A 23273-nucleotide genomic window follows, 5' to 3' on the forward strand; every position below is an offset into this window, starting at 1 on the left:
ACCCTTTGTTGGTTTGATGAAAGTAAGTTGAAGACATATTCTTTCCATGTCAGTAACTTAAAATCTGTTGAGGGAGAGGTATGACTTTAAGGGAGATGAAAAAAATTGTAGCCATGTCACAAGGCTGTATATGTTTAATTGTCAGGTAAACAATATGCATAGGGTTTCCATAGATTTTGAAGCAACCTGTCAAGCTGGTATAATACAGGATGGCTTGGCATTTGCATAATAATCACAACTGTTGTAATTTCTATTTAAATATATTCATATGCCATACACTCATAAAGCCTTTTTTGTTTCCGTAAGGTTGGATTATTAGGAATTCAAATGATATGGACACGGGATTCAGAAGAGGCCCTTAGAAATGCCAAGTTTGATAAAAAAATCATGCAGAAAACCAATCAGTCTTTCCTGGAGCTACTGACCACGTTGATAGACATGACAACCAAGGACCTGAGTTCCGTGGAGCGAGTTAAATATGAGACTCTGATTACTATTCATGTGCACCAGCGAGATATCTTTGATGACCTGGTAAATGCTTTATAAATGCTGTGGCATATACAGAAGAACAAATACTAGACAGTCTCTGTGTTTACCCACCAGGAATAGTGTGAATGAATTCAAGAAAAGATAAAATTCAGGCAAAGAGCATCTTTATGAAGAGAAATTGTCAGATTTTCTTTTCAGTCTTTAGCCGGATTTTCGGCCATTTTCTGATGATCTGAGCTAAGGTGTTATGGAGGCAATTAGACTTTATTTTGAAATTCTTTACGTGATTGTTTTTAATGCTGAAATGTCATGTAGCGTCATGGAGAGCTCTTATTTGTCTTATGCTTCTTTTGGTTATTAAATTGAAGATGACTAATCTCTTGATGCAGAAATAATAAGTGATATTACTAGTAGAAGTGCTTAGTAGTTTTGAGGGTTTTTATGAACACAAATCACATATTTAACAAATTTTGCTACATTTGTTGATTGCAAATGGTCTTTCTCATATAGTTCATGACATTCAGTTGTCATGCAGACTTTTGCCTTTAAAGAAAGATCAGGGATGAGAAAGAGAGTTTGGTAGCTGTTGAGAATAGGAAATGTGAAATGAAATTTGCCCTCTACTATAAAATATGACATTAGATAAGAGGCATGAAGCTCTTATTTTCATAATAATTTTCTGGATCATGTCTCACCCCATTATGTAAAAAAGATTATGAAAGGTTGGTTCTGATGTAATGGAAATAAAGGTGGCACATTCAGGCTGTTATGTGCTAATCTCCTCTCCTAATAGTTAAGCATACTGTTTGCCTTTCTGAGAAATAAAGGGCTCAGGGTAATTTTAGATTTCTTATTTGTAAAAAAAATGATTAAAGTGGCTTAAAATTTTGGTTGAAAAAATTCATACAGAAGCATCGCTGGGCATTAACCTGCCATTTAGATGTTAGAAATTTTGGCCTGCTTCAAATCCTAGCAAGGATAATTAACGGATTGTAAAACCCCCAACAATGTACTTAGTTATTACCAGAAGAGATGACTTTTTTTCCCTGATGGGATTGTTTAGTTCTATCTTGGTAAGCCAAAAATGGTTTTCATAGATTGTATTTCATGGTTAGTACTGTGGAATTGGGCATTGAAGAATGAAGTTTCTTACTTCATTCTTACTATTAAAATAGAGTATGTTATTTAAATTGAGGGGCACAATTAAGTGTTTCTCTTGAATTTTCCTTTTCTCATATCTTTGAAAGTATCTCTTTTTTTGTTGTTGTTTTTGCTGATCAATAAATGAATGGGTTGGATGGTAATTGGCATCTCCCAACCAGTTGGGTTGTCTCTGAGTTCCATTACTTCACATTCGATCTACCTGGATGCTGATGTGTATAGTTAATGAATGGGTCTCCTCTTGGTTTTAACATACACCTTCTGCATTTCAGTGTCACATGCATATCAAGAGCCCTTCGGACTTTGAGTGGCTGAAACAGTGCAGGTTTTATTTTAACGAAGATTCTGACAAGATGATGGTTCACATCACAGACGTGCCATTCATCTACCAGAATGAATTTCTAGGCTGCACTGACAGGCTTGTCATAACACCGCTCACAGACAGGTGATGGAAAGATTCTATGATTCCTCAGCCTCTCTCTCCCCTACCTCCCACATTTTCATTCTCTCCAGGTGTGCAGCAGATTTTGACTGATGGCCTCTTTTATACGAAACTCTTTGAAATTCGGTGTTTTGAGCTTTACCCACGTATCTTCACGGGGGGTTTAGGAGGCTTGTGACCGAAACAGACTTTGGTTCCTTTGCCTTCCATCTTATAGAAGCTAAGTTTAAATGACCTCTGCTGCTGCTTCTCAGTTGCTCAGCCGTGTCCGACTCTCTGTGACCCCATGGACTCTAGCCACCAGGCACCTCTGTCCATGGGATTTTCCAGGCAAGGATACAGGAGTGGGTTACCAGTTCCTCCTCCAGGGGATCTTCCCTAATCAAACTCATGTCTCTTGTGTCTCCTGCATTGGCAGGTGGTTTCTCTACCACTGTGCCACCTGGGAAGCCCTAAATGACCTCAGTGGACATCAAAGGAAAAAAAATGAATTCATTGCTATGTATCAAGTGCAAATCACCATGGGTTTTGAGGGCTGCATCAGGGGACTGTGGCACTTTCATCATTACAGAGGCAATACAGGTTTTTTTTTTTTTTTTTTTTTTTAAGCAGGAAAGACATTAAATGTGAATGCTGGTTCTCTGGTGGCTTAGTAATAAAGAATCTGCCTGCCAGGGCAGTAAACATAAGAGATGCAGGTTCCATTCCCAGTTTAGAGGAAGATGCCCTGGAGTAAGAAATGGCAGCCCACTCCAGTATTCTTGCCTGGAGTATTCGATGGACAGAGGAACCTGGTGGGTTCGGTCCATAGGGTCGCAAAGAGTCGGACATGACTGAGTGTGAACGCATGCACTGGTGAGAAGTGATGGAGTGGACATTGACCTGTCCTGCCCCCTGCCTGTTATTAACCACTGTGTTAGCCAGAGCCAACATGTAGCTTCTCTGGACCCAGTTTCTTCATCTATAAGATGAACCAGTTTATCTCCAGAGGTCCTTCCTCCATGGCTAACAGTCTGATTTGAACTTGGTGGCATCCACCATTGTATATGTGCTGTTCAGGGATGCTTTGATACTTATTTTGAACCAAATGGGTGAGTGTTAAAATCAACATTTGTTAAGAAGAAGCTGACCTGAATAGCAGTCATTTTCACAGAATGAACCTCTGGGCTGTTAGATTGAAAATATTATCCCTGGTGGTCCAGTGGTTACGATTAAGATTCCAAGCTTCCAATTCAGGGGGTTGTGGTCCAATCCCTAATTGGGGAACTAGGATCCCATTTGTATATATATATATATGGGCATCCCAGGTGGCGCTAGTGGTAAAACACCTACCTGCGAATGCAAGAGACATAGGAGACATGGATTTAATCCCTGGGCCAGGAAGTTCCCCTGGAGGAGGACATACCAACCCACTCCAGTATTCTTGCCTGGAGAATCCCATGGACAGAGGAGCCTGGGGGATACATTCCATAGTGTTGCAAGAGCTGAACATGACTGAGGCACCTTAGCACGCATGCATCTATATCTATATATATTATCAAACAAAATTTAAAAGTTTGATGTAATAACCCTGTTTGTGAGATTGCACCTTCTGCTCAGTCATGATACCAAACGAAATGCTCACTTTTACCGGAGGATAGAGGAGTAGCAGGAGGTTTCACTGTGTCCTTTCCCCCATGTTGTCTTGTCTTCATGCTCTGTATTCCTTCTTATGTCTCATCAAAGGTGGTTTCCCCTGGATCCTGTCAGACGTTCGTTTGGAGTTTTCCTCTTTGAAGTAGAGAGGTGAATAGTGGCAAAAGGCGGAGAATTCCTTGAAACACCTGTAAAAGTTATTTCACACCATCTGTCCTTTCAAACCTCAAACCTTTTCCTCTCTTCTTTTCTCTACCCAAGTCCTGGTTTCTGTTTTGCTGAGAAGATAAAAGGACCTGCACTTGTTCCTCGTCACGTCTGCCAACCAAGGGACCTGGCCTTGTGCCATCCACTCTCTCTCTCGGTTTATGGGATGGGTTTTGTGCTGTCATTCAAAGCCAGCGCCTCTGCTGACACAGCTATTTGTCTCTGGGAGCATCATTAATTTTCACTTTCTACTGGATTGTTCTCATCAATGTACAGCATGCTGTAATTGATTCCAGGTAGGAAATCCTACTGTGAAGCTCTGGTTTCCTTCCCATTTCTGTGCTGACATCAAAACTCCTCAAAAGCAGTTTTTAAGACTTAAACTTTATTGGAGTATAGTATAGTTACTTTATAATTTGTGTTAATTTCTGTTGAACAATAAAGTAAATCAGCTATGCCTGCTTCATCACATAAGTCGCTTTAGTTGTGTCTGACTCTTTGCAACCCCGCCAGGCTCCTCTGTCCATGGGATTTCCCATGCAAGGATACTGGAGTGGGTTGTCATGCCCTCCTCCAGGGGATCTTCCTGACCCAGGAATCAAACCCATGTCTCTACAGCTCCTGCACTGCAGGTAGATTCTTTACGCACCGAGCCACCTGGGAGGCCCCAGATCAGCTGTAGGTAGCCCCTCTTTTTTTGATTTTCCTTCCTGTTTAGGTCACTATAGAGCATTAAATAGAGTTCCCTGTGCTCTACAGTAGATTCTCATTAGCTTTCTACTTTATACATTTTATCAGTAGTGTGTATATGTCAATCCCGATCTCCTAATTCACCCCACCCCCTCTTTCCACCTTAGTGTCCATACGTTTGCTCTCTACATCTCTATGTCTCTGTTTCGAAAATGCAGTTTTTGTCCACCTATTTGACTTTGAATTCACTCCATTCAGGCTCTGTGTATTAGTTTCTATTGCTGTCATAACAAATGACCAAGCATTTAGAAGCTTAAACCACACAAATCAATTACTTTGGGTTTCCATGTGTCAGAAGTCTGACACACATCTTGTTGGACTAACCTTAGGTGTCAGCAGAAGTGAGTTCTCTCCGGGGTCTCTGTGGAGACCCCGCCCCTTGTTCTTTCAATTGGTTGGCAGAATTCTTTCTCTTAACGTTGCAGGACCTTTGCTGCCACTTCCCTGCTGACTGTCAGCTGAGGGCTGTTCCCAGCATTTGGGGGCTGCTGTTTACCTTGTTTTCTGGCCCCTTCCTCCCTCCTATCAGCCACAACTGTGGTTTGAGACCTGTCTGATCTCCTTTTCCCATCTCATGTCTCTCACCCACTCTTCTGCTTCCCTCTTCCCCTTTTCAAGAACTCATGAGATTAGATAGGGTCCACTTCTAATCCAGGATCACCTTCCCATATCAAGGCCTTTCACATTAATTGCATCTTCAAAGTCCCTTTAGTTGTGTAAGGGAACGTGTTTGCAGGGATTAGGACATGGATAGTGTTTTTGGGGGCAGTTATTCTGCACATCACACTTTCTTGGGTGACGGTAGAGCCGTCACCCAGATCTTCGTTGTTGCTAAATCCAGTGGTTTTTTAGTTTTGCCCTTCCTTGACCAGTCATGTTTGCAGGGAACGTGTTTTCAGGGATTAGGCATGGATATTTTTTTTTTGGGGGGGTGCCATTATTCTGCACATCACACTTTCTTCCCCTGGTAGAGCCGTCACCCAGATCTTTGTGTTGCTAAATCCAGCAGTCATTTTTAGTTCTGCCCTTCCTTGACCGGTCAGCAGCGTTTACATAGGTGGTCACTCCCTCTGTCTTTTCAATTAACTAATTATTTAATTTCTTTATGTGTGTTTGGCTGTGCTGGGTCTCCCTTGCTGCGTGGGCTTTTCTCTAGTTGTGGGGTGTGGGGCTACTCCCTCGTTGTGGTACATGGGCTTCTCATTGCAGTGGCCTCTCTTGTGGCAGAGCACAGGCTCTAGGCATGTGAGTTTCAGTAGCTGTGGTGCTCAGGCTTTAGTGGCCCTGTGGCATGTGGGATCTTCCCAGAGCAAGGATCAAACCCATGTCGCCTGCATTGGCAGGCAGATTCTCGACCACTGGATCTCCAGGGGAGTCCCACTCTCTCCTTTTTGATGCCCTTTCTTCATGTGGCTTCCAGGTTATGACACCCTTGGTTCCTTCTTTTCTTCCTGTTCCTTCATATATTCTCCTATGGTTCCTCTTTAGTATCCTGACTTCTAAGCATACAGCACACCAGGGCTCTTCTCTTTTCCTTCTATACTCACTCCTGAGATGATCTCACGTGGTTTTAAGTATCATTTAGATGTGGACTCCCCAGTCTTGAACCCTGCTGGGGCTTCTTCCCTTGAACTCAACACATACAGCCACTTGCCTACATGACATGTTTACTCAGATGCGTACTGGGAATTCACAGTTATGTTTGCTTGTCCCCTCACAAACCTGCTCTCCTGCCATCTTCTCCATCTTTGCAAATGGCGATTCCATTCTTCAGTTGCTCAAGCCAAAATCCTTGGAGCATCCTTGATGCCTTTCTTTTTCTCTCATTTTATTATCCAATCTGTCATGAAGTTTAGGCACCGACACTTTCAGAATTCACCTAGGATGTGACCACGTTTTCTCCCCTGTGCTGTTATCACAGTCTCAGCCTACCATCATCTCTAGGCTGGATGATTGCAGTAGTCTTTTATCTGGTCTTCCGCTTCTGCCATTGTTCCCGACAGTCTGTTCTCAATTCAGATGCTGGAATATTAGCCATATCCTGTCATCCCTTTGCTTTGATCTTCTTTGTCTTTCCGTCTCACCCAAGGTAAAAGCAAGTGTCCTCGCACTGACTTCTATGACCTGCCATGATCGGTCCCTGCTACCTACTGTCTCTCCTTCCTCATTCAGCTCCAGCTACTTGTTCCCTGGCTGTTTCTTGAGCAGTCTCAGCACACAGCTGCCTCAGGACCTTTGCACTTGCTGTTGCCTTCACCTGGAACCCTTTCCCCTGTGACACTGGCATAGCTCACTTCCTGTCCTCCAGGTCTCTGATCAGATGTCTCTGCACATGGGTCTTTGGTCCTGACACATTTGAATCAGCAATCCCCACCCCACACTCCCTAACCCAGCTTTATTTTTTCTGTTTTCTATTTTTAAATAGTTTATTTCCTTCCTTTAGGATATCAGTTCTATAAGGTATAGACTTTTTGTGATTTATTCACTGCTCCTAGAACGGTTCTGTTCCATTTGTTGTTGTTGTTCAGTCGCTCAGTTTTGTCTGAATCTTTGTGACCCCATGGACTGTAGCATGCCAGGCCTGTCTGTTCCTCACCTGTATCCCGGAGTTTGCCTGAGTTCACGTCTACTGAATCTGTGATGCCAACCAACCACCTCATCCTCTGTTGTCTCCTTCTCCTCCTGCCTTCAATCTTTCCCAGCATCAGGATCTTTTCCAATGAGTCAGCTGTTCACATCAGGTGGCCAAATATTGCAGCTTCAGCTTCAGCATCAGTCCTTCCAATGAGTATTCAGGGTTGATTTCCCTTAAGATTGAGTGGTTTGATCTCATTGCTGTCTAAGGGACTCTCAAGCGTCTTCTGTTGCATAACAGGTTCTAAATAAAATTTCCCAAATAAATTGAAAAATGTTTATTTTCAAAGTTGCATCTTTGTGGTAAAAAACTTAAATAGTACAGAAAGATAAAGTTTAAAGTGTGAGGGGAAATTTTTTCTATTTTTCAATGATTAATAGTTTATTTTCTAAGAAATTGTAAATGCTTACATGTCAAAAATCTAACTTTCACATAAAGGTATTTGATTATACAAACTTTTTTGTGACTTGATTTTTTCACTGTATTCATTATCTTATACATCTTTCTGTATCAAAAAATTTGAGAGCTTTAAAATCAAGTTCAGTTCAGTCGCTTAGTCATGTCCGACTCTTTGTGACCCCATGAATCGCAGCACGCCAGGACTCCCTGTCCATCACCAACTCCCAGAGTTCACTCAGACTCACGTCCATCGAGTCAGTGATGCCATCCAGCCATCTCATCCTCTGTCGTCCTCTTCTCCTCCTGCCCCCAATCCCTCCCAGCATCAGAGACTTTTCCAATGAGTCAACTCTTCGCATGAAGTGGCCAACGTACTGGAGTTTCAGCCTTAGCGTCATTCCTTCCAAAGAAATCCCAGGGCTGATCTCCTTCAGAATGGACTGGTTGGATTTCCTGGCAGTCCAAGGGACTCTCAAGAGTCTTCTCCAACACCACAGTTCAAAAGCATCAATTCTTTGGCACTCAGCTTTCTTCACAGTCCAACTCTCACATCCATACATGACCACTGGAAAAACCATAGGCTTGACTAGACGAACCTTTGTTGGCAAAGGAATGTCTCTGCTTTTGAATATGCTATCTAGGTTGGTCATAACTTTTCTTCCAAGGAGTAATCATCTTTTAATTTCATGGCTGCAGTCACCATCTGCAGTGATTTTGGAGCCCAAAAAAATAAAGTCTGACACCATTTCCACTCTTTCCCCATCTATTTCCCATGAAGTGATGGGACCAGATGCAATGATCTTAGTTTTCTGAATGTTGAGTTTTAAGCCAACTTTTTCACTCTCCTCTTTCACTTTCATCACGAGGCTTTTTAGTTCCTCTTCAGTTTCTGCCATAAGGGTGGTGTCATCTGCATATCTGATGTTATTGATATTTCTTCCGGCAATCTTGATTCCAGCTTGTGTTTCTTCCAGCCCAGCATTTCTCATGATGTACTCTGCATAGAAATTAAATAAGCAGGGTGACAATATACAGCCTTGATGTACTTCTTTTCCTATTTGGAACCAGTCTGTTGTTCCATGTCCAGTTCTAACTGTTGCTTCCTGACCTGCATATAGGTTTCTCAAAAGGCAGGTTGGGTGGTCTGGTATCCCCATCTCTTTCAGAATTTTCCACAGTTTATTGTGATCCACACAGTCAAAGGCTTTGGCATAGTCAATAAAGCAGAAATAGATGTTTTCCTGGAACTGTCTTGCTTTTTCCATGATCCAGCGGATGTTGACAATTTGATCTCTGGTTCCTCTGCCTTTTCTAAAACCAGCTTGAAGATCTGGAAGTTCACGGTTCACATATTTCTGAAACCTGGCTTGGAGAATTTTGAGCATTACTTTACTAGCATGTGAGATGAGTGCAATTGTGCAGCAGTTTGAGCATCCTTTGGCATTGCCTTTCTTTGGGATTGGAATGAAAACTGACTTTTTCCAGTCCTGTGGCCACTGCTGAGTTTTCCAAATTTGCTGGCATATTGAGTGCACCACTTTCACAGCATCATCTTTCAGGATTTGGAATAGCTCAACTGGAATTCCATCACCTCCACTAGCTTTGTTCATAGTGATGCTTTCTAAGGCCCAATTGACTTCACATTCCAGGATGTCTGGCTCTAGGTGAGTGATCACACCATTGTGATTATCTGGGTCGTGAAGATCTTTTTTGTACAGTTCTTCTGTGTATTCTTGCCACCTCTTCTTAATATCTTCTGCTTCTGTTAGGGCCATACCATTTCTGTCCTTTATCGAGCCCATCTTTGCATGAAATGTTCCCTTGGTATCTCTAATTTTCTTGAAGAGATCTCTAGTCTTTCCCATTCTGTTGTTTTCCTCTATTTCTTTGCATTGATCTCTGAGGAAGGCTTTCTTATCTCTCCTTGCTATTCTTTGCTATTCCTTGCTAAAAGCAAAGTGGGTATTTATAAGTTAATAAGTGGAGGTGATTCGGAAGTTTGTTTCAATGTTTTTGATGATAAATGTTCACTTGTTGGTTTTTACTCTGAGTTGATTATGGTAGAAGTGAGTCACTCTTTGCAAGTCCATTGCAAGAGTGGCTGCCTTTTTACAAAGAATTACTCACTAAGATTAATACTTAAATAAGACAAGGGCCAGAGGCCTTGATGTCTTCTCAGCTTTTCACTGACTGCCCTGTGAAAATTCAACAATGTTGATAGCAGTTGTGTCTGGGAAGCCTGACGTCATGTGGATGGAGCTGCAAATATTTCAGATGATAAAATAGTCAATAAATATGCTAAAAACATATACTGCCTTTTTCTAATAGCTCATGCTATTTTCCATGACCAGTCCTTTGTTTTGCTTCTGAACACAAGTCGAGAAGACTGGAGGGAGTCTTAGTACCACTGTCACTTAAGACCGAGGGCAGCAGAGATTGAAGACGGATAGAGGCATTTTGTCTTCTTAATAAAAAAGACAGACAGTCCTCATGACGTGTGTCTTTCTCTGACATATTCTCATAGCTTCCCTGAGTTTTATCTGGGTCTTGGCCACTGTACTTTGGCCAGGAGAGCTAACCTTTCTGATTCTCTTCTTTTGCAATCATTGTGTGGACTGGAGGTACTGTAGGTTGGGACCCAGCTCTGGGCCTGCCACCGAGTAAATCTAAATCATCATTAATAATGTTAACATGACTATTGCTTTTCTTTTTTGTTTCGAATTATTACAATTTGAGTACAATCGATTTATAATATTGTGTTAGTTTTAAGTGTAAAGCAAATTCATTCAGTTATTTTTTTCAGATTATATTCCATTATAGGTTATTACAAAATATTGAATATAATTCCCTGTGCTATACAGTAAATACTTTTGGCTTGTCTGTTTTATGTACAGTAGCATGTGTCAGTTAATCCCATAATTTGTCCCTTCCTCTCTCTCCCCTTTGGTTACCATAAATTTGTTTTCTGTGTCTGTGAGTCTATTTCTGTTTTGCATACAGATTCAATTGTATACTTTTTAGATTCCACAAAAGTGATATAACATAGTATTTGCCTTTCTCTGACTTACTGCAGTAAGTGTAATATTCTCTAGGTACACCACATTGCTGCATATGGTACTAGTTCATTAGTTTTTTTTTTTAATTTAAATTTATTTATTTTAATTGGAGGCTAATTACTTTATAATATTGTATTGGTTTGGGAACACATATACACCCATGGTGGATTCATGTTGAAGTATGGCAAAACCAATACAACAATTAGTTTTTTTTATAAATGAATAATATTCCAGTATATATACATATATATGTATACACCCTACACCTTCTTAAGCCAGTCATTTGTTGATGAGCACTTGGCTTGTTTCCATGTCTTGGCTATTGCAAATAGCACAGCTATGAACATTGGGTTCATTGGTATCTTTTTGAATTAGAGTTTTCATCTTTTCAGGATATATGCTCTAGAGTGGGATAGCTGGACCATATGGTAACTCTATTTTTAATTTTTTAAGGAACCTCCAGACTGTTTTCCATAGTGACTGCATCAATTTACATTCCCGCCAACAGTGTGGGAAGGTTCCCTTTTCTCCACACCTTCTCCAGCATTCATTACTGTAATGGCCATCATTACTGGTTCTGATCTGTGTGAGGTGATACCTATTGCAGTTTTGGTTTGCATTTCATTAATAATTAACAATATTCAGTATCTTTTCATGTGCCTGTATGTCTTCTTTGGAAGAACATCTGTTTAGGCCTTTTGTCCCTTTTTTGACTGGGTTGTGTTTTTGATATTTAGTTAATCATTGATAACAAATTCTTTGCCAACCTTTACTTTCATATCTCTTTAAGCATGTCCTATAATTAAATAATCTATAATTAAACCAAGTTCTTAACAAAGAAAATTGACTTCCTGTTTCATGGACTCCTGTTGTGTTGGCGTTTTTAAGCATTTTAGAATCAATACTGTTTAATAATAGAAGCTGGAAGCACTTCTGGTTTATGTGTGGTGAAATGTGTCTAGAGAGCTATGAATACCTAATACGATAATTGCGTGCTAATGAGCCCTGGGTCATGGAGTTGATCATTGTTCATTTGGTGCCATGGTCACATTCTGCACCTCTAATTCCCGTAGCTACTGGGACAAAAGGAAGCAGATGAGTGCATGGCTGGACCAGTTCAAGCCATTTATTCACAAATGTTCATAGAATACGAGGTGCCAGTTTAGGCAAGTGGCTGGGGGTAAAAGTGTGAACTAGACCTAGTTCCTGACAGCAGAGAGCTTATGGTCCTCTAGTAGGGAGGCAGGAAACTGTAGTAGAGTTTCTGTGTGTGTGTGTGTGTGTGTGTGTGCGCGCGTGCTTAGTTGTATCTGACTTTTTGCCACCCCATGGACTGTAGCTCACCAGGCTCCTCTGTCCGTGGGATTCTCCAGGCAAGAATACTGGAGTGGGTTGCCATTTCCTACTCCAGGGGATCTTCCTGACCCAGGGGCCAAACCTGCATCTCTTGTGTCTCCTGCATTAGCAAGCAGATTCTTTTTATTGCCAGTGCCACCTGGCCGCTAAAAGCTACTAGATCATATAAAAGTCCAGAACCCTTCATGAGTGATGACATTTTTGAAAGCAGCCAAAGAGACAGGAAAGCAGAGAGGGAGGGCTGAGGTAGACATACATGTAGGATGCTCTGGGGAGAGTTATGTCAGCAGGTACTTGAAGATGCTCTGGCAGAGCCACACTTGCCTCTGAAAGGCAAGTCCTAGAGGGTTTGGGTGCCAGCATAGTGGTTCTGAAGCCAAATCCAGCCTCTATACCCCAACACCTAATTAATTCTCAGAGGTGGAATTTTGGGTGAAGTAGAAAAGAATAGCTTTATTGCTTTGCCAAGCAAAGGGGGCCACAGCAGGCGAATGTCCTCAAAACTGTGCCTGAACCTGGAGGGGCTAGCAAGAAGTTTTATATTCATGGTTCAAGAGATCCTCATCAGTTTGTGGATCTTCTTCTCATTGGTTGCTGGCAAGATAAGTGGAAGTCAGCATCATGAACCTTCTGGTTCTAACTGGGCTGCAGTCTAGGTGCTTGTGGGCACCATACCGTTTTATCTTCTTCTACCTGGTGGGGGTTTCAACATCTGCAAAGCAGCTCAAAGGTATTGTTACATGTATCCCTTGACAGGGAACCAGGACTCTGCCCCAAGGTTGCACTCCTGTTACTCTTGACTCTTCCTCATTTGTCCCCATGTTCCATCCCTTCCCTGTTTAACAACTGCTTGAATCTGCCCCTTGGAACTCAGGGAAGGTCTTGGAGGCTGAATTAAGCCTATTTCCTGTATTCAAGACATGGGGAACACAGAAAGGCTTTTGTGCCCAGTACCCTACAGGGTCCTGCTTGGTATCACTTGGACTGAAGTCCCCCCTTTTGAAGAAATCACCTAGCATGGATGCCCATTTTTTATGTAAATAATGTGATTTCTTTCTGACAGTCTAACAGCTTGCCATTTCTTCAGTTTAAATATAAACCCAAATGATCCCATAATAAAGAGGGATCTTTGCAAGACAGAGCATCTGGGTGGCCAGAGTTCCTGAAGATTTATTCCTGACCCTGAGAGTGTGGGTCTGTCCTAGAAGTGGGAAGCGAGAGGGCTATTGGCCACAAAAACTGACTCAAATCTCAGCTCCCCCACTGCTGTGACCCTGAGAAAAACTATTCCATCTAAGCCTGTCTCCTTATCTATAAAATGAGGAACATAACTGACTTTCCCACAGGGTTTCAGTTCAGTTCAGTTCAGTCGCTCAGTCGTGTCCAACTCTTTGCAACCCCATGAACTGCAGCACGCCAGGCCTCCCGTCCATCACCAACTCCCAGAGTTCACTCAATCTCACGTCCATCGAGTCAGTGATGCCATCCAGCCATCTCATCCTCTGTCGTCCCCTTCTCCTCCTGCCCCCAATCCCTCCCAGCATCAGAGTCTTTTCCAGTGAGTCAACTCTTCACATGAGGTGGCCAAAGTACTGCAGTTTCAGCTTTAGCATCATTCCTTCCAAAGAAATCCCAGGGCTGATCTCCTTTAGAATGGACTGGTTGGACCTCCTTGCAGTCCAAGGGACTCTCAAGAGTTTTCTCCAACACCAGTTCAAAAGCATCAACTCTTTGGCGCTCAGCTTTCTTCACAGTCCAACTCTCACATCCATACATGACCACAGGAAAAACCATAGCCTTGACTAGACGGGCCTTTGTTGGCAAAGTAATGTCTCTGCTTTTGAATATGCTATCTAGGTTGGTCATAACTTTCCTTCCAAGGAATAAGCGTCTTTTAATTTCATGGCTGCAATCACCATATGCAGTGATTTTGGAGCCCCCCAAAATAAAGTCTGACACTGTTTCCCCATCTATTTCCCATGATGCCATGATCTTAGTTTTCTGAATGTTGAGATTTAAGCCAACTTTTTAACTCTCCTCTTTCATTTTCATCAAGAGGTTTTTTAGTTCCTCTTCACTTTCTGCCATAAGGGTGGTGTCATCTGCATATCTGAGGTTATTGATATTTCTCCCGGCAATCTTGATTCCAGCTCGTGTTTCTTCCAGTCCAGCGTTTCTCATGATGTACTCTGCATAGAAGTTAAATAAGCAGGGTGACAATATACAGCCTTGACGTACTCCTTTTCTTATTTGGAACCAGTCTGTTGTTCCATGTCCAGTTCTAACTGTTGCTTCCTGACCTGCATATAGGTTTCTCAAGAGGCAGGTTTGGTGGTATGATATTCCCATCTCTTGAAGAATTTTCCACAGTTTATTGTGATTCACACAGTCAAAGGCTTTGGCATAGTCAATAAAGCAGAAATAGATGTTTTTCTGGAACTGTCTTGCTTTTTCCATGATCCAGCGGATGTTGGCAATTTGATCTCTAGTTCCTCTGCCTTTTCTAAAACCAGCTTGAAGATCTGGAAATTCATGGTTCACTTATTGCTGAAGCCTGGCTTGGAGAATTTTGAGCATTACTTTAGTAGCATGTGAGATGAGTTCAATTGTGCGGCAGTTTGAGCATTCTTTTGCCTTTCTTTGGAATTGGAATGAAAACTGACCTTTTCCAGTCCTGTGGCCACTGCTGAGTTTTCCAAATTTGCTGGCATATTGAGTGCACCACTTTCACAGCATCACCTTTCAGGATTTGAAATAGCTCAACTGGAATTCCATCACCTCCACTAGCTTTGTTCATAGTGATGCTTTCTAAGGCCCACTTGACTTCACATTCCAGGATGTCTGGCTCTAGGTGAGGGATCACACCATTGTGATCATCTGGGTCATGAAGATCTTTTTTGTACAGTTCTTCTGTGTATTCTTGCCACCTCTTCCTAATATCTTCTGCTTCTGTTAGGTCCATACCATTTCTGTCCTTTATCGAGCCCATCTTTGCATGAAATGTTCCCTTGGTATCTCTAATTTTCTTGAAGAGATCTCTAGTCTTTCCCATTCTGTTGTTTTCCTCTATTTCTTTGCATTGATCTCTGAGGAAGGCTTTCTTATCTCTCCTTGCTATTCTTTGGAACTCTGCATTCAGATGCTTATGTCTTTCCTTTTCTCCTTTGCTTTTCACTTCTCTTCTTTTCACAGCTATTTGTAAGGCCTCCCCAGACAGCCATTTTGCTTTTTTGCATTTCTTTTCCATGGGAATGATCTTGATCCCTGTCTCCTGTACAATGTCACGAACCTCATTCCATAGTTCATCAGGCACTCTATCTATCAGATCTAGTCCCTTAAATCTATTTCTCACTTCCACTGTGTAATCATAAGGGATTTGATTTAGGTCATACCTGAATGGTCTAGTGATTTTCCCTACTTTCTTCAATTTAAGTCTGAATTTGGCAATAAGGAGTTCATGATCTGAGTCACAGTCAGCTCCTGGTCTTGTTTTTCCTAACTGTATAGAGCTTCTCCTTCTTTGGCTGCAAAGAATATAATCAATCTGATTTCGGTGTTGACCATCTGGTGATGTCCATGTATAGAGTCTTCTCTTGTGTTGTTGGAAGAGGGTGTTTGCTATGACCAGTGAGTTCTCTTGGCAAAATTCTGTCAGGCTTTGTCCTGCTTCATTCCGTATTCCAAGGCCAAATTTGCCTGTTACTCCAGGTGTTTCTTGACTTCCTACTTTTCATTCCAGTCCCCTATAATGAAAAGGACATCTTTTTTTGGGTGTTAGTTCTAAAAGGTCTTGTAGGTCTTCATAGAACCGTTCAACTTCAGTGGGGTTTAAATGACATGGTGTAGTTGTGTTGAAGGAAGGAAAACCCCTTCTATGGCTTGAGAGTGGGCTCTTGCCTAGCACTTGGAAATGAATTGTCTGAGGAGACACACATACTGACAATGCAAAAGACTGTATTGGGATGGTGCCCGGTGGAGAGCAGTAGGGTAGGGGAACCTAGGAGAACCGCTCTGCCTCGTGGCTCACAGTCTTGAGTTTTATGGTGATGGGATTAGCTTTTGGGTTGTCTTTGAGCAATCATTCTGACTCAGGGTTCTTTCTGGTGGTGTCCACATTGTTCAGTCAAAATGGATTCCAGAGAGGAGGATTCTGAGAGGTGGTCAGACACATGGCGTCTCCTTTTGACCTTTCTCGAACTCTTCTCATTGGTGGGGGCTTATTAGTTCCCTGTTTCTTACCAGGACCTCCTTTCATAAAATAACTCACAAAAATGGTTACTATGGTGCCTGGCCAGGGTGGGCGGTTTCAGTCAGTGTGCATCCCCTAACAGTCAGAGCTATTATAACATCATGTTAGCTGTTATTACAGAGACTGCTCTGAAGGGATAACAAAAGTTCAAGAGGAAAGATAAGACCTTGGGTTGAAAGGCAGAATCAAAATGAGATCAGGCATCCTTCTGGTTTTACATCCACATTACCTTCTGTGAATCCAGGCTCATTTATTGCTTCAGGACTGAGTCATTTACTTGTCTTTTTACGAACCCAGATCTGATAAAGTTGAGACCCTAGGGGTTTCCAGTGGGTGTGCTCGCTGCTCATTCCCATGCTTTATTGCTGGACAATCACTTCATTTTCTTTGAAATATTTTTTCAAGTCCAGATGAAAGCTTTTGAGTTTGGCCATCAAAAAGCCCTCAGATGCATTCTGTTGTAGATTACCTCCTTTTGCAGCGGTGGATGATGCTGGGAAACTGAAGGATTCATTGGCAAGTTATCAGTTCCTTTGTTTTCCTTCACAGGCATTCTTGATTCTCTCACCAGAATCTTTTATTTGTTAATATCGTACCTTACGATACAGCAGAAGATATTTGCAGGTTTAGTAGATGCTCCCAGAAATAAATTTACGGTGTGATTATTTAGCAATGTGTGATTTAAATCTCCTGTGATCATTGGTTCTCATGTTGGTCAAATTATATATTCTTAGATTCAAAAAGGGATTAATCTACTTTGTGTGTGGTGTGTGTGGTGTGTGTGTGTGGTGTGTGTGCACTCAGTCATGTCTGACTCCTTGTGACCCCATGGACTGTAGCCCACCAGGCTCCTCTGTCCATGGAATTATCCAGGTGAGAGTACTGGAGTGGGTTGCCATTTCCTCCTCCAGGAGATCTTGACCCAGGGATTGAACTCCTATCTCCTGCATTGGCAGGTGGATTCTTTGGCAGGTGGATTCTTTACCTCTGAACCACCGGGGAAGCCAGGCCCTGTTTCCTATAATACTCTTGTTTAGATGTTGGAGGTAGTTGTGAAAAAGTTGCCAAATAACTTTTGGAAATCCTATGTATGCTTTTTCATAACTGGAAATTGTCAATATACATTATCATAAGGAATCTTGTTGAATATCTTTAAGAGTTTTCAAATGTGTTTGACCTTAGACTACTGCCTTTTCCTCAACACATGTTAATATACCTAAGCATAAGTGTACTTTAGGGTGAGGTTCTGGAAAGGTTAAGTGGCGACAATGGGCAGGATCTTCGTTTTTAAATTTTGTGTGAATATCATGTCACTGTGATGCCTCCGAGGCCTCTTTCAGCTGCCAGTGGTGTGGTTCTAGTGGTTCCTGTATCCTTCCAGGTGTTACATCACACTGGCTCAAGCTCTGGGCATGAGCATGGGGGGTGCCCCCGCTGGTCCTGCAGGAACAGGAAAAACAGAAACGACCAAAGATATGGGACGGTGTCTTGGGAAATACGTCGTGGTTTTCAATTGTTCAGATCAGATGGATTTCCGAGGACTTGGACGGATTTTTAAAGGTGAGGGTTATATTTTTTTATTCGCTGAAAAATGTAAGCTAAGGTGGACTATCTTGTTAAGATTTATTTTTCAACAACTGGCTGCATTTTAGTGTCATTTTCCAACTTTATAAAACTTTTGGAAAAACCCGAATCTTTCCAGTGTTGTGTGGGTCAAATGTCAATATCACTCGCCTTTGTGCTGTTCCTTTATCCCTGCAGGTTGGGTGTTTGCATTGCTAAAAAGTGTTACATTGCAAATTATTTCAGGGGCATTTAATATATGATCTATTTGTTCAACTTTTTGTTTGAACAAATTTAATTCTGGCTTGTCTTGGCAGTTGCATAAGGCTCTTTTTCTTGACTTTCTAATTGGATGTACTAATTGGATTTTTCTATTTAATTTCCCTTCTAAGGACTGGCACAGTCTGGATCCTGGGGTTGTTTTGATGAATTTAACCGTATCGATCTACCAGTTCTCTCCGTTGCAGCCCAGCAGATTTCCATTATTCTGACATGTAAAAAGGAGCGTAAAAAATCTTTTATTTTTACTGATGGAGATAATGTAACTATGAACCCTGAATTTGGGCTTTTTCTAACCATGGTAAGGACCATAAGAAGAGCTACTGAGCTTCAGCCTTCTGATCACAGTTTTCATGTCTCTCTCTTGTCCTGTCCTTTATTTTCCATGAAGGGGGATTGGGAGTGTAATTTTCACTCCTATTTGAAAGCCTTTGGTGATAAACAGAAGTCATATTAATAACTCATGACTTAGTCTCTCCAGTTAAAAGGAGAGTGAGATATGTAAATGAATTTTCCAGCTGTCATTCCAGATTTGCTGTATGTGCATAATGAATCTTTTAATATTATGCTGATATATTGCACTTGTTACCCCATGATTGTATCATTCATCCTTCGGTTTTATTTTCTGTACAGAATCCTGGCTACGCTGGGCGGCAGGAACTCCCCGAAAACTTGAAGATTAACTTCCGCTCCGTGGCCATGATGGTCCCTGACCGGCAGATTATCATCAGGGTGAAGCTGGCCAGTTGTGGCTTTATTGACAACATTGTTTTGGCCAGGAAATTTTTTACACTCTACAAGTTGTGTGAAGAGCAGCTTTCTAAGCAGGTGTGAGATTCTGAAGGTCCCTATGTATTTAGGCTGGAGAAGGCAATGGCACCCCACTCCAGTACTCTTGCCTGGAAAATCCCATGGACGGAGGAGCCTGGTAGGCAGTCCATGGGGTCGCTAAGAGTTGGGCATGACTGAGTGATGAACATTTTTATTCTGTTCTGGAGAGGGTGTGGAGAAAAAGGAAGCTTCTTATGTTGTTTGTGGGAATGTAAGTTGGTGCAGCCACTGTGGAAAACAGTATGGAGATTCCTCAGAAAACTAAAACTAGAATTTCTATGTGATCCAGCAATCCCACTCCTGGGCATACATCCATAATTTGAAAAGATACGTGTACCCCAATGTTCATTGTAGCACTATTTACAGTAGCCAAGGCATGGAAGCAAACTAAATGTGCATTCACAGAGGAATGGAGAAATATGTAGTGTACATATATATATGTATAATGCAATATTTGTGGTTGTTCAGTTGCCCAGTTGTGTCCCACTCTTTGCGACCCCATGGACTGCAGCACACCAGGCTTCCCTGTCCTTTCCCATCTCCCGGAGTTTGCTCAAACGCATGTCCATTGAGTCGGTGATGCCATCCAAACATCTCATCCTCTGCCACTTCCTTCTCCTTTTGCCTTCTATCTTCCGCATCATCAGGGTCTTTGCCAATGAGTCAGCTCTTTGCATCAGGTGACCAAAGTACTGGAGTTTCATCATCAGTCCTTCCAATGCATATTAAGGACTGATTTCCTTCAGGATTGACTGGTTTGATCTCCTTGCTGCCAAGGGACTCTCAAGAGTCTTCTCAAGGACCGCAGTTTGAAAGTATCAATTCTTCAACACTCAGCCTTTTTTATTGTCCAGCTCTGATATCTGTACATGACAACTGGAAAAACCATAGCTTTGACTATATGGACCTTTGTCGGCAAAGTAAAATCTCTGCTTTTTAATGTGCTGTCTAGTTTTGTCATTGCTTTTCTTCCAAGGAGCAAACATCTTTTAATTTCATGGTGCAGTCACTGTCCACAGTGAGTTTGGAGCCCCCCCAAAATAAAGTCTGTCACTGTTTCCATTGTTTCTCCATCTATTTGCCATGAATTGATGGGACAGGATGCCATGATCTTTGTTTTTTGAATGTTGAGTTTTAAGCCAGCTTTTTCACTCTCCACTTTCATCTTCATCAAGAGGCTTTAGTTCCTCTTGCTTTCTGCCATGAGGGTGGTGTCATCTGCATATCTGAGGTTATTGATATTTCTCCTGGAAATCTTGATTCCAGCTTGTGCTTCATCCAGCCTCGCATTTTGCATGATGTACTCTGCATAGAAGTTAAATAAGCAGAGTGACAATATATAGCCTTGAGATACTTTTTCCCCAATTTCGAACCAGTCTGTTTTTCCATGTCCGATTCTAACTGTTGCTTCTTGACCTGCATACAGGTTTCATAGGAGGGAGGTAAGGTAGTCTGGTATTCCCATCTTTTAAGAATTTTCCACAGTTTGTGGTGATCTACACAGGCAAAGGCTTTAGCCTAGTCAATGAAGATGTTGAGTCATAAAAAAGAATGAAATAATGTCATTCATAGCAACATGAATGGACATAGAGATGACTGTACCAAGTTAGGTCAGAGAGAGAAAGACAAAACCATATGATATCACTTATATGTGGAATCTAAAAAATTATACAAATGAACATATTTATAAGGCAGAAACAGACTTAACAGACATAGAAAACAAATTTATGGTAATTAAAAGGGAACAGTGGGGGGAAGGATACCTTAAGAGTTTGGAATTAACATATATACATACTACTATATAGAAAAATAGGTAACAAATAAGGACCTGCTCTATAGCACAGGGAACCCTACTCAATATTCTGTAATAACCTATATGGGAAAAAAATCTGAAAAAGAATAGATACATGTATATATGTAAAACTGAATTACTTTGCTGGATACCTGAAACTAACACAATATTGTAAATCAACTATACTCCACTATAAAATAAAAATTAAAAAAACAAGAAAATTGTAGACTGGGGTTGTTGAGAAAGTAGCTCCTGGTACAAAGTAGAAAATGGTATCATTGCAAAAATGATTTTTCATGTATAGTTTTATTAAGCACATTTGAAGAAATTAATATTTATAGCCTAGAGATGAAGTGAATACTATCTGAACTGATTTAAGAGACAAAGAAATATGCATATTGTTGTTTGCTCTTTATCCCACCTATACATTTATCATAAAGTGTTGTGTGTCCTCATGGTTTTGAGGAACCTCTAATTCAAACTTCTTTGAATCTAAATTATTTCTTACACCCACAGATTCAGCTAAATTCAGTTCTCACTCAAAACACCCTTAGTTTCTTTTGCTTGTGCTCAGCCACTCAATCATGTCCAACTCTTTGCAACACCGTGGACTGTAGCCCACCAGACTCCTTTGTCCATGGGACTTCTCAGGCAAGAATACTGGAGTTGGTTGCCATTTCCTACTCCAGCAGATCTTTCCAACCCAGGGATCTAACCTGAGTCTCCTGCATTGGAAAGTGGATTCTTTACTCTTGTGCCACCTGGGAAGTCCCCTTTACTCTGTCTTCTACTTTCTGTGCTGTATCTTGTATGTAGAAAAACTCCCACATCACTAACTCCTGCCCTCTCCTCTAATTTCACATCTGTTTCCTTCATTCCTATTGCCCTTGTTCACAAGGTCATTGGGAAATGATACAAGTCCATGTGTACAAAACAATTGGCCCTTGATCAACAGCCTGTGAATCTTGCTTCATGCCCGCAGATTTAACTAAGTCTTATTATGGAAAACTTTCCTTAATTAATTCCACCCACCAACAATTTCAAGTCATTGTTACTTTTATGCAAGCTTGCTTATGTTTTTTTTTTTTTTCCTTGTAACATATTTTTATTTTTTTTAAAAGACAAAGATATTTATTTATTTTTTTATGCTTCTTAGCTTTATTTATTTATTATTTTTTTACTTTACAATATTGTATTGGTTTTGCCATATATCAACATGAATCTGCCACAGGTATACACGTGTTCCCCATCCTGAACCCTCCTCCCACCTCCCTCCCCATACCATCCCTCTGGGTCATCCCAGTGCACCAGCCCCAAGCTTCTTGTATCTTGCATCAAACCTGGACTGGCGATTCATTTCTTATACGATATTATACATGTTTTAATGCCATTCTCCCAAATCATCCCCTCCTCCACAGAGTCCAAAAGACTGTTCTATACATCTGTGTCTCTTTTGCTGTCTCTCATACAGGGTTGTTGTTACCGTCTTTCTAAATTCCATATATATGCGTTAGTATACTGTATTGGTGTTTTTCTTTCTGGCTTACTTCACTTTGTATAATAGGCTCCAGTTTTGTTTCTTTTATTGAGGATTAGAACTTAAACTCTTTGAAGGCAGGAGTTCAATCTGAGTATTTTTATGTGCCCTATCCATCAGATGATTGGTATTAAGTGATGCAACCAGCTTCCAGTTAGCAGATAATGTTTTTTTCTGTAGGTTTTTATAAATTATGATTAAAAATACAGTCATTGAAGGCAAAAGGCGAAGGGGGCAGCAGAGGATGAGGTGGTTAGATAGCATCACTGGCTCAATGGGCATGAATTTGAGCAAACTCCAGTAGACAGTGGAGGACAGAGGAGCCTGGTGTGCTCCAGGCCATGGGGTTGCAGAGAGTCAGATACAAATTAGCAACTGAATAACAATAAAAAATGTAACATTTTTATAGCTTATCATCCTAACCATTTTTGAGTGTACATTTCAATAGTGTTGTGAAACAGATCTCCATAGCTTTTTTCTCTTGCAAAATGGAAACTCTATACCCATTAAAAAACTCCGCTCTCTCCTTCCCTGGTAACCACCACTGAACTTTCTGTTTCTATGTATTTGACTACTTTAGATATCTTATACAAATGGAACTGCATGGTATTTGTCTTTTTGTGACTGGTTTAATTAACTTAGTATAATGTCCTCAAGTTTCATTCATGGTATAGCATGTGATAGTACTTGCTTCCCTTTTATGATTGAATATCATTCCAGTTTCTGTATATGCCACATTTTGTTTATCCATTCATCTGTCGATGGGCCTTTGGGTTGCTCCCACCTCTTGGCTGTTGTGAATAGTGTTGCTATGAACATGGGTGTGCAAATATCTTTTTGAGACTCTGCTTTCAACTCTTTGGGATATAGTCCCTCAAGTGGGGTTGCTGGA

General features: G+C 41.2%; 1 protein-coding gene across 1 annotated transcript in view; it reads left to right on the forward strand.

Moving 5' to 3' along the window:
* The window catches only part of DNAH5 (dynein axonemal heavy chain 5), a 276738-nt gene that overhangs the window by 97849 nt on the left and 155616 nt on the right, over nt 1–23273 (forward strand). The window contains 5 exon segments of the mRNA XM_070357713.1: nt 307–531; nt 1923–2095; nt 17761–17939; nt 18335–18522; nt 18855–19049. Coding sequence (XP_070213814.1) covers nt 307–531; nt 1923–2095; nt 17761–17939; nt 18335–18522; nt 18855–19049 — 960 coding nt within the window.

Source organism: Bos mutus, chromosome 20 (assembly GCF_027580195.1).
Source record: "Bos mutus isolate GX-2022 chromosome 20, NWIPB_WYAK_1.1, whole genome shotgun sequence".
Taxonomy (NCBI): Eukaryota; Metazoa; Chordata; class Mammalia; order Artiodactyla; family Bovidae; genus Bos; species Bos mutus.